This window comes from Etheostoma spectabile, chromosome 12 (genome assembly GCF_008692095.1).
Source record: "Etheostoma spectabile isolate EspeVRDwgs_2016 chromosome 12, UIUC_Espe_1.0, whole genome shotgun sequence".
NCBI lineage: Eukaryota > Metazoa > Chordata > Actinopteri > Perciformes > Percidae > Etheostoma > Etheostoma spectabile.
Window position 1 is genome coordinate 18,554,269 of NC_045744.1, and position 10,903 is coordinate 18,565,171.

The 10,903-nt window shown below is 38.8% G+C and overlaps 2 protein-coding genes across 3 annotated transcripts in view; one reads left to right on the forward strand and one right to left on the reverse strand.

The window, feature by feature from the left end:
* Window positions 1-6,133, reverse strand: part of abhd4 (abhydrolase domain containing 4, N-acyl phospholipase B) — a 25,843-nt gene extending 19,710 nt beyond the window's left edge. The window contains exons 1-8 of one of the 2 annotated variants that reach the window (XM_032532219.1): window positions 5,918-6,133; window positions 4,962-5,056; window positions 4,228-4,332; window positions 3,830-4,118; window positions 2,334-2,521; window positions 2,140-2,251; window positions 1,819-2,005; window positions 1,541-1,630 (exon numbers count right to left, since the gene is read on the reverse strand). In XM_032532219.1, the coding sequence (XP_032388110.1) occupies window positions 1,541-1,630; window positions 1,819-2,005; window positions 2,140-2,251; window positions 2,334-2,521; window positions 3,830-4,118; window positions 4,228-4,332; window positions 4,962-5,056; window positions 5,918-5,970 (1,119 nt within the window). In that variant the 5' untranslated portion in view covers window positions 5,971-6,133. Of the gene's footprint in view, window positions 1-962; window positions 1,631-1,818; window positions 2,006-2,139; window positions 2,252-2,333; window positions 2,522-3,829; window positions 4,119-4,227; window positions 4,333-4,961; window positions 5,057-5,917 lie in introns of those variants that run through there. The other variant, XM_032532218.1, reaches the window with a different exon arrangement.
* Window positions 6,134-6,575: 442 nt separating this feature from the next.
* Window positions 6,576-10,903, forward strand: dad1 (defender against cell death 1). Its single transcript, XM_032532224.1, has 3 exons — window positions 6,576-6,924; window positions 9,157-9,326; window positions 10,715-10,903. The coding sequence occupies exons 1-2, from the start codon at window positions 6,714-6,716 to the stop codon at window positions 9,285-9,287; spliced, it is 342 nt and encodes a 113-aa protein (XP_032388115.1). The 5' UTR covers window positions 6,576-6,713; the 3' UTR covers window positions 9,288-9,326; window positions 10,715-10,903.

Here is a 10,903-nt window from a genome sequence, read left to right on the forward strand (position 1 = left end):
TAGTTAAAATACAATATAATACAGTACTGTTTATAAAATACAGCTTACTGTTATTCAAAATATAGCCTAAAATAGCATTGTGCTGTTATCATTACAATGTATTTTAACAGGGCTGAAAATAAACTGTTGGCTATCAATACCAAACTGGTAGCAGAGTTTGAAAACATATTCATAAAATATTCTGATCTTTGTCAAAGAAAATAATTAAATGTATATTGGGAATGAAGTTAGACAGTTATATATGAACAAATTACTATAAACCATATTTATAAATGTTTTCCTCAAAAACTCAAACCATGAGAAGCAATTTATTTAAACTGCATTTATATAGAAAGGACTGTATCCCAAGCTTTTTGATCCATATAAGCGGTTGATCACTGTAACTGTGATCACTATAAGAGGTTTCCAATATTGAATATTTCTTAAACCACTGATAGGATGACGATAGAGTATAACAAAATGAACCTGAACATGCTATCCTGTAGTTTAAGCACAGGCAGCAGTGGTGTAATGCAATCAAAGGTTCTTTATTTGACTATTTTTTCTTTTATGATACGTCTCATTTGTTTCAGAGTGAAATATTGGTTCTTATCTCTTACTCTACTACGTTTATCGATGGCTATAGTTTAACTAAATCAACATTATGTAAAATAGTTAAATTAGCTCCACCTTGACCAGTTGCAACAATAAAAAGCTGTTGAAACATAATCAGTAGTGATAATTCAGTTAAATCATAAATATAACAATGATAGGGCAATTCAACCTTCATAACTAGCACTTTTAATTGTATATTTAACTAGTAATATTTGTGTGCTTTAACATATACATTTTTTGGATTGCATTTGGATTGGCCTTAACACTATCCATTTCCACAGCTGACAGGCAGAAGCCCCTGTAAAACTAGTAAGAATGGTTACTGACCTCTACTGGTTGGGCCACAAAGTGCATCACATGTCGATCTCTACAGTAGCAGTTTGTCAAATAAGCTTTTATTGTTTTCAAGGTATAAAATACCATCAGCTGTTTTATACAGGGGAACAATATTTTGAAGTAATACAGGGATCAATGAAGAAATATCTCATACAATACTTCATGTCAGGCACATAAACCGTGTAGCCATGTGGCTACTTGATAACACAAAAACCCAGTGCATCCAGAGCGGTGTGCGTGTCTCATTTAGTGTCAAAAATGTAACAATTGGCAAAATAATTTAGCACTGAATTAAGATCAATGCCTTCTCTATATGACAAATTCCATCATGTTATAAATAAATCATTTACTTACAACCCTTAATTGAAAAAACAAACATATCAGCTTACAAATGACTAGAGAACTTTACTACAATAATATATTGATAACCTGTTACTATGACAACAGGATTTAGAACCAAATAACACTCAAACTCATGTTGAGCTACAACATGATGTCTTGATATGCCCCAACACATAACCATCCAGCATGCTCCACAGGCCAAGGGTAAAACCCCCATGAATTGACTGAATCTTTATACACACGCACGCACGCACGCACGCACGCACAATCAGTTAACAGAGTTACATACATTTTCTACCACACTGTTGAACTCCTCTGGTTGATCAGCATACACATGGTGAGACGCACCATCTATCAGCTGCACAACGGAAAAATTAGGGGGGAAAAAGATAACACAAACCGTCAGCAATCATACAGCACAACATGAAGAAGAAAACACTCATTTAAATGGAATTAAAATTATACTAATTTAAAGCTGGACGGCACCGTTTAGACTCCTAACTGGATAATATCTTCCTCATGACTCTGCTCTGCATCTGTACTCACCAGCACTTTGGTGTAGGCCTGGTCCCTAATCTGAGCCACTTTGTCCCCGGACGAGCTGCCCACCCAGGACTGTGCTCCATACAGCATGGTGAGGGGCATAGAGGGGGGAAGCTGGTGAACCCGCTGAAGCATGGGCCTCTTGGCCCAGCCCAGAGACTCTGACATGGCCCGGAAACCCACCTCACCACTGGGAGGAGGAAAGGAAATAAAAAGGTGTTAGGCAACTGGTCAACTTTTTAAAAAGGGATTATGCTCCGTAATTAAAAAATGTGACCGTTATTAAAAAAGGTGATGAAATGTTGTGTGTTACTTTGGTCTTACCTCGGGGTTTGTGCATTACAGTGGTAGATATACTGTGTCATAGTGTCATCCTCAAACAGATCTTCGAATTTCCTTTTGAAATCAGGACGGAACCTGTTCACCAAGCCCGGACCTGAATCGATGACATACTGTATGAGTGGAAAGAGTTATAATGTAGCACAGCACAATATTAAATAAACAACAACATATCTTACCCCATGGGCCTGCTGCTCTAATGACAGCTAGTGGGTTGAAAAGGGAAACCACCGCTGCAATAGCTTTTACCCAGCGCGGCAGGGGGGGCCTCTTCACCACTTCTGTCCCCTGTCCTTGTCCCTCTTGGGTTTGTGTCTCGGGTTGCTCGGGGAAACCCCAGGGGTCCACCAGGATAAGATGTGACACTCTGCATGCAGAAAGCAGAATATATTATTTATTATAATAACTTTGTATCAACTGGCATTTATTTGACATCATCCTAGCACACAGAGGTGTGCATTGCTGTCTTTTTAGATACTAGCACTAGGGGGCGCCAAATATAGGACACATCGGCTGTAGAGAACATTTTTGATTGTTTTGCTTTCCAGGTCTAGACAATACGGTGATACAATTTTGAAAACAATCTAACTTGATAATACTAATAATAAATTAGCTTTCTTGCTGAGAATTAAATGAGAAGTTCGATACCCCAGGAAAAATAAAGCTACAGCTAGCAGCCAAGTAGCATAGCTTTGCTTAGCGTAAAGAATGGAAACAGAGGGAAAAGCTAGCCCGACTCAGTCCAAAGCAAACAAAATCTGCCCCTTTGCCCCTCTTACTAGTCGACACTTCACAGCGTGTTTGTTTAATCTCTACGAAAGCTGGAGTGTAGAAGTGACCAGTTATGGCGGATTGTGTTCTGGGCTATTTCTTGGCACAGTCACTTCCTGGAGTCTGCAGAGACTCCTAGATGTGACAGCAACTGGCCCAGAAATAGTCCTGCAGGCCAGATCTAGGCTAGCTGTTTTCCATCTTTGTGCTAAACTAAGCTCACTGGTCGCTGGTTGTAGTTCCATAGTTACCATGCAAACATGAGAGTGGTATCTTTCTCTCAGCAAAAAAGTAAATAAGTGAATTGTATCCCAAAATGGCAAACTATTCCCTTAAGAGCATGACATTTTTATTATGTTGATAGCACCTGTATGAAGTAACAAACTTCAATAGAACTAAATCATAAATACAGTGTTCTACAATAATTGGCAAAACAACCACAGCATAAATTACTGTGGATTTTCCTGGAGGTTGTGGAAAATGATTAGTGCCAATCGAGATTATATCTGACTGGCAAAAATTTTAATTACATTTATTCCAAACAACTGAAATGAATTTACAACGGATATCCTAAATAAATGAATTAAACAATATTTTGTCAGGTACAAAAACTGTAGCAACTGAAACAATAGTGTGACACTGTATTTGATTATTGCTGATCTTTCTGACTGAAATTCAGTTTTCTGAATTTTAGATATGAATCAGGTTAATTATCAACATGACAAATTCATTGTTCACTATTCATATACAATACCTGCCTTCATTAATGGTCTGTCTATAATACATGACTTACTGAAGTCCTTTATTCTCAAACAAAACCCTCAACCACTGCCGGCTGCAAGTATTCTGTTCTGCAGCTGCCCCTCATCTCAAGCTTTACATGATGTCCCATTAGTATTATTACCTAGATGGGTACTGGATAGCATAGGAGGTAGCCAGGTACCCCCCCAGACTGTGTCCCAGCAGAATCATGTTCTCCAGGCCTACAGACTGTCTCCACTGCTCAATAGAGTCAACAAACTGTTCCTCTGCCTTGGCAGCATCTGAGGGGAAGGAAGGCCTGGAGCTCCTACCAAAGCCCAGGAGGTCAAAGGCGTAAACAGGCCGTAACCGACTCAGCGCGTCCATGTTCCTGATCCACAGGCCCACCCCTCCTCCAAAGCCGTGGACCATCACCAGGGGAGTCTTGTGGGCTAGAGGAAAAGGAGGATGACAGACATGAGTCTTCTACTGCATACAGCACTCTAGAAGTAAAGCCGTTGTCTCCAAATACACAAACTAAGACTGAGAGGAGGGTCGTACCCGGTTCTGCAGGTTTGCGCAGCGCCTTGTTGGTGAGGGTCAGAGTCCATATTCTATCCTGGTTTGGCAGGGTCACAAACCGAGCCCATAGGTCATTCTGAATACCTGTTGTAACCAGACATAGAGGAGGAACTGATCAGTACACCCTCAGTGAGGTTCTGTGTTAGTTGTATTGCTAGTAGTCTATAGCCACTCAACGTTCCACTTCCAGGATTGCTCCGGGTGCCGCCAGAAATACCAGATGCAACTCTTTTCTGCCGGATGTCTGTTACTTTTCGCTTTCTTTGAGTTGGCATTTAAGCTCTGGGCGATTCAGGAGGACTATGGTTACCTGCTCCTCAGATCTCTGCAGGGTAAATCCAGACAGTTATAACTAGACTATCTGTCCAACCTGAGTTTTCTGTTGCACGACTAAAACACCTTTTAAATGTTCTGTGCTTAGCCCCGCCAAAGACAATTGTGATTGGTTTAAAGAAATGCCAATACACCAGAGCACATTTTTCTCCCATCCCGAAATGTTGTGTTGACTTGCCAGACCCTCCTCCGCAGTGTTGTGGAGGAAGGTCTGGCAATGCGAGACTATATAGCTAGTGACGTTTTACACTTGCAGAGGCTCATTTAGATATTTCATAAAGAGTTAGCAGCCATTTAAATATCATTACAAGTATTTAGCTCCATTTATATTACTTTATTGTGATTTAAAAATCTGCGAGTATCTGTCAAAACATTCTTACAAGCAAGAATCTTGGACTCTGTAGTTTTTAAAAGGGACATGGAGGTTGGACGCCAGGACGGCCACCAGCTCCAGACTGAAGTCACAGAACTTGGTCTAATAAGAGAGAAACAAGAACAAAGAGACAATAGGTAGTACAGGAATTATTCCACACACGCTGAATGTACCATACTAACAGGTTATCATTGTTTGAATGGACCAAACCCGCCCAGGAGTGTCCCATTTACAGCCACCATGCTGGCAATCAAAGCCATAGCAGCAGCAACGGTCAATATTTATCACGATTACCTCTGACCTTTTACGAGTAATTTAAATTTCAGGAAGTTTACTGTGCCATACGTACAGTCAACATGCATTTGTAACATGCTGAGTCATCCAGTCAACTGGCTCACCTTGGAGTGTCACTCACAGCTGCTCTTCTCTCCAGTAAATGCAAATTAAAAAACAAAAAAACTGTTTGACAGGAGTGGCAGGCCAAGACATCCCATTCCGTCACAAGCCACTCCTGTGTGGGGTCCTGGTCATTAATAAAAACCCTACATAAATAATAGCCCTACGGTACAGATTATGTAAGTTAAAGTGAGCCAGTTATAGACTTCTTTTTAATCACTGATTTTACAATTGTTGAACCCCCTATTCATGTACTTACTGGTTACAGCAGTTGGGTTACATTAAAACTGTTAGGTGGTTACATTTATAAAATGCTGTAATTAAGTGTAATGTCACATGGATATAACACATCTAAGTTTAAGAACATTTATTTTTAATATCCAAATTGATATTGGCACAATGATAGCTAGCACTCCAGTATTGTACTACACAGATCCCCTTAAAAGGGAACATGACACAACACAGTATTATTTTTTTTAAATTTCAGTTAGCATTTGATGCCATCAGCCCAGCGGTGTGCGGAAGGAGGTTACTGTACCAGACTCTTCATCTATCTGAGTTACTTACTCTGTTTCGCAATCGGTCTGTATCGGAGCTGTGTGTGTTGTAGCAGGCTTCATTGGTTAACTACATTTAGTTACATCAACTTAAGAGTTTGACAACACGGTTCTCTGTATCCGCTTTCAAAATTTACACCTCTGTGTCTATTAGGCTAGTTTCTGATGTTTCATAAGTCGTTCACAGATCAGCTGACCAAACACAAAGATGGTCTACTAGAAAGATGCGTCAACGGCCAGCTACAAGCTTAACTCGCTATTTTTTTTTATTACAGTCATAGTCAATCATCTTCCACAGTCATACAAAATCTGAAAGGCCATTCACAGTTAAAAAAAATAAAAATGAAATAATAATAACGACTATTTGGCAATGGAGGAACTATTATTGGGCGGGCAAGTACACGTATTATGTTAGTGTAATGTTATGGCTATTGGTGTGTGCTCTTTGTGGGAATTTTGGTGGAATTCCAAACTGCAAAAGCTTCACTTGTATGTCACTGGGGCCATTTGGATCCCAGGAAATTGGTCAGAATCGAGAATGTAGTTAACACAGCTGCACCTCGAAATACTGGCAGAGTAAATCATCTGTCCAAATTTTACACCTCTCTGTCGTAAGTTGGGCGGCGCTTATTTCCGCCAACACCGGACCCTTTGCTCTTCTTTCCAAGCGACGGAATCGGAATATATTCTTTGTGACACCAAGGCCGCTTCCGGTTGACGAGGACACGTCACTCATTCGCTTAAGGAAGTGGACCTGTGCAAAACTCGCTCGTTGACCTCATTTGTGCAAATAAGACGGCAAAATCATGTCGAATTCAGTCATATCGGTTATCTCTCGGTTTCTAGAGGAGTACACCACCACGACGCCCAACAAACTGAAGGTGGTGGATGCATATTTGCTGTACATCTTGCTGACAGGAGCGCTGCAGTTCCTCTACTGTCTACTCGTTGGCACCTTCCCCTTCAATAGCTTTCTGTCGGGCTTCATCTCGTGTGTGGGCGCTTTCATTCTCGGAGGTAAATACTAATTCCGTTAAATGTTGTTATGCACTGCCAATGAATTATACAATGCGTCAGTTTCAATGGTATCAGTCGGTCCCTGGACTTCTGGCCCATTAGTGAACCTGTGTGCAGACACAAGTTAGCTAACCATGCTAACGTCCCACCGCTGGAGTTGTAAATTATACAGCACGTACAATAAGTCTGGAAAAGTTCACCTACTCAATTAGAATTAAAAAGTGCACTCAGTTGCCAGATTAGGCACAGCTAGCTAAAAGTTAGCTAGTCTACTAACGTTACAAAAGCCCTCTAATAAACCGTTCATGAAGGTTTTGCTAAAACGTTTGTAGAAAGGTGTTTATTCAACTTCGTAGTTTTAGTTTGTGGTTTTACTTAATTGTGTTACGTTATAAACCGGGAGCAAAATTAACGTTTAGTGCACCAGCCAAATGGCTAGTGAACGTTCAATTTTTACCAGCCACTCAATAGCTTACCATTGTTTTTTTGGCTAGAGAGTAAAGCAAATCCACCAGCCACTTGCCTATTTTGCCAGCATTTGGCTAGTAGATGGTGCTAATTTTAAACCCTGGTTATACAAATATTCACCCAGTCTAATAAGACTAAATATTAATAAGAAATGCCTTAGTGTCATAAAATGTATAATGTAAAATTCAATAAAACAAAAGTATCACAAACTATACAGCCTCCAAAATGGCCATACAGCTGTTTGAACACAGGTCTCTCCACTACAGTTTAAAGAAGCGCATTCTAACCCTCATGAAGGCAGGTTTTGTTGCATTAGCGTTAGGGCTGCACAATTAATCAGCAGTATTTGTTAAAAGCAAAATATGTGTCTAACCATTCTGAATGAAGTATTGTGTTGCTACAGACCTACAAATCCTCTACTACAGCCTAAAGGAAAACATCTTTGTTTGGTACAGATTCTTGCAAAAATCACACTGCGTGATTATAGTACATTTTTATTTGTTTTTCAATTAGAATGATGATCCAAAAAATTTATCATTCCCTCCTATATCCAAATATGAATCACAATGGGTTAGTCAAAATAATTGCAATTTGAGATTTTCCTCATATCGTGCAGCCCTAATTAGAAAACATCTGTATTAGCTAGGTGTGCTGAATAAACTGGCTACTGGGTGTACCTAAGGACTTTCAGAATCAATTGTATTCCCATAGTGGAGGACAATGAAAACTGTTACTCAGAGCCCATATCAGCATAACTACATGAGTAAACAATAGAATGGGTAAGCTTGAGCTATTGGGTTGATATGATGCTCATGACCTCAAAATAGCCCATCACAACCCAAAGATATTCAGTTTACTTTACAGGGATGGAAAATAGAGAGCCAGCGACCAGCGTTAAGTCATATGTTTTAGAATAGTTGGTGATGCCTATTTCCGATGGTCTCTAAACCCTACTGCACCGTAATATCAATTTATGTCCATTGTAAATTTTCTAGTAATATTTCTTAATGTCTCAGAATTGTTTGAGTATTTAAAATGTGGTTATCAGTTTGAAAAGAAACTTCACAATGTATAGATTATTGTTATACAATCAAATTGTGGGTCCAATGAGGAAGAAGTTTTAGTATTGACCGCCTACATAGCTCTAGGGAGACTGAATCGGACTCCATTACTGACATTACAAGTCTCATTACCGTCTCTGTTTGTCTGTCAGCAGCAGAACGACTACTGGCCCAACTTCATGAAACTTAGTGGAAGGGTGTTGCATGGGCCAAAAAAGAATCCGTTTAAATTAAATACAAAATGTGCTTATGTCAATAGTGTGTGATAAGGCAATTGTGCTGCTTTCAGGTTTTGTCAAAATAATCGGAAAAATCTGTGAAAATTGACACTGCATTAATGTTGTGAGATAGGGCATGTCTTGGCGGAGGTCTGCGCTTTCTGAGTACCCAAATCCGTTGTTTCAGGTTTTTTCCTGTTCATACTGACAGATGCACCATTAATCTTTAATTCAGATCCACCTGTTTGTGAGAATGTAACCATAGGAACAGTGGCAGGGCTTTATTTTCAGTTCAAAAATCTAACTCTGTCCATATAAGTGCTGAAGTGAATAACTTTCTAAATAGACCAATTAATAAATTTTTTTTTTTTTTTTTTTACTAATAATGAAAATAGTGGTTCATAATGTTATTTATGGGTCTAAAGTGTGTATATATAAAAAAAAAAAATTCAACAACTGAATTCTCTCTTTTTCATTTTTCTTAGTGTGTCTTCGTATCCAGATCAACCCACAGAATAAAGGAGATTTCCTGTCCATCTCCCCAGAGAGAGCCTTCGCTGACTTCCTATTCGCTCACACCGTCCTCCATCTGGTTGTGATGAACTTCATTGGTTGAAACAGATGTGAATCTGACTCCGTGTCCCCCTCTTAGAAGGTGCATATTCACCCATGCATTTCTTATTTTAGGAGTTAGGACTGCTCGATTATGAAACATAGTGACAATAATTTTGCTCAGTATTGAAATCACGGTTATCTAACACTATTACTCATTGACTTTTTGGAAAGATGTTGCAATTATTGAATTAAAAAAACAAACAGGGAAAACACCTTGAACTCTAAAATATCCCTTAAAACCTTTCCCGTTTGAACTTTGCTTTTCATTCAGAAGATAAGACAATCTAAAATGTAATGTACAAACTAATAGTTTTCCTCAATGACTCTGTTTTTGCGATCGTTGCACCCAAAATCGGAATCCCAATTTTAAAATTTGATTTATTGCACAACCCTATTAGGAGTTTTAACAGTTGGATTCCAAAGTGCAGGTTTTGCTTTGTCACGGTCTAATTCAATCCAAATAGGAGATATTCACGTTTGTTTTTTATTTATTGATTGATATTTGACACAACACATGGCACATCAGTCATCGTATTATATTCTGTAGTTAGTTTTCCTTCCAGCTGAATGCTTAAAGCTGCTCAAAGTAAGACATTTCTGTAGCTGTTAATTAAGACTACTTACCAGTTTGAGTGATTTCTCCCAAATCTAGTAGCAACTAGCACTTTTTGGATCCACTATTCAATTCAATTAGGCCTGAACATGCTGGAGAACATTCTGGACAAAGGTATATCCTATTTTTATTTTTACAATGGCGGCCTGACAAGTGGCATAGCCTCTTAAGGAAAGGGAAGAATAACTTGCACATCTATTTTATGAGACGAGTGTGTGCGACAAGTAGGTCAAAAGTTAAAAATAACCTCATGCACACTTCTAACTTGGAAAAATCTATTTACTTAAGTCGTTTTTCTGCCAGACCTTGAGTTTGTTTGCAATATTCTGTTTATTGAAATGGTTTAAAACTGGACTGGCCAAGGTCATAAACACCACATACTTAAAAGAATTTGGTTTTTATGTGTTTTACACCGCTCGTATCTTTTGAAAGTGGGTGTGTGGATGTGTGGGTGTGTGGGTGTGGTTAGTGTTCATAGTGTAGACTATCTCAATAGGCAATACATGCTAGATTTTATTAACTCCAATGATGTTTATGTGAGCTTTTACACAGATGTATGCTTTATTATTATTGGTTGATGCTTTGAAAACAAGGAATATATCGTTGTCCTTGTGGTGCTCTCTGCAGAGATCCACATGATAGCACATAGTATGTCATAGTTTTGCTCTGCTAGAAAAACCATGTTATTGGTTTTGGTGTTATTGCATTTTTAGATATGGTTAGGGAATACAGCTCTTGCTTCTCTATTAATCTTTTTTAAAAACTACTCTCATAACCTCAATGTCACTAACCACCTTTCTTCTTTTTTCCCATAGTTAAGGACAAGAGAAGATCCCCTTCCAGACATGATACATCCCGCCATCAACACTGAATTAGTTGCATCATTTTCTTACAGATAATGATTGAGTTCTTGCATTCTTTTTTTTTTTTATATTAAAAATTTGTAAAGCATTCCCCTTTGCACCGAGAAGAAAAAATAAAAACAACTCAAATGGTGACCTGGA

Bases quoted from the DNA above. Each gene is read 5' to 3' on its own strand.
- dad1 (XM_032532224.1), top strand. From the start codon at position 6,714: ATGTCGAATTCAGTCATATCGGTTATCTCTCGGTTTCTAGAGGAGTAC. The intron at 6,925-9,156 runs GTAAATACTAAT...CATTTTTCTTAG, and splicing joins GGGCGCTTTCATTCTCGGAG to TGTGTCTTCGTATCCAGATC.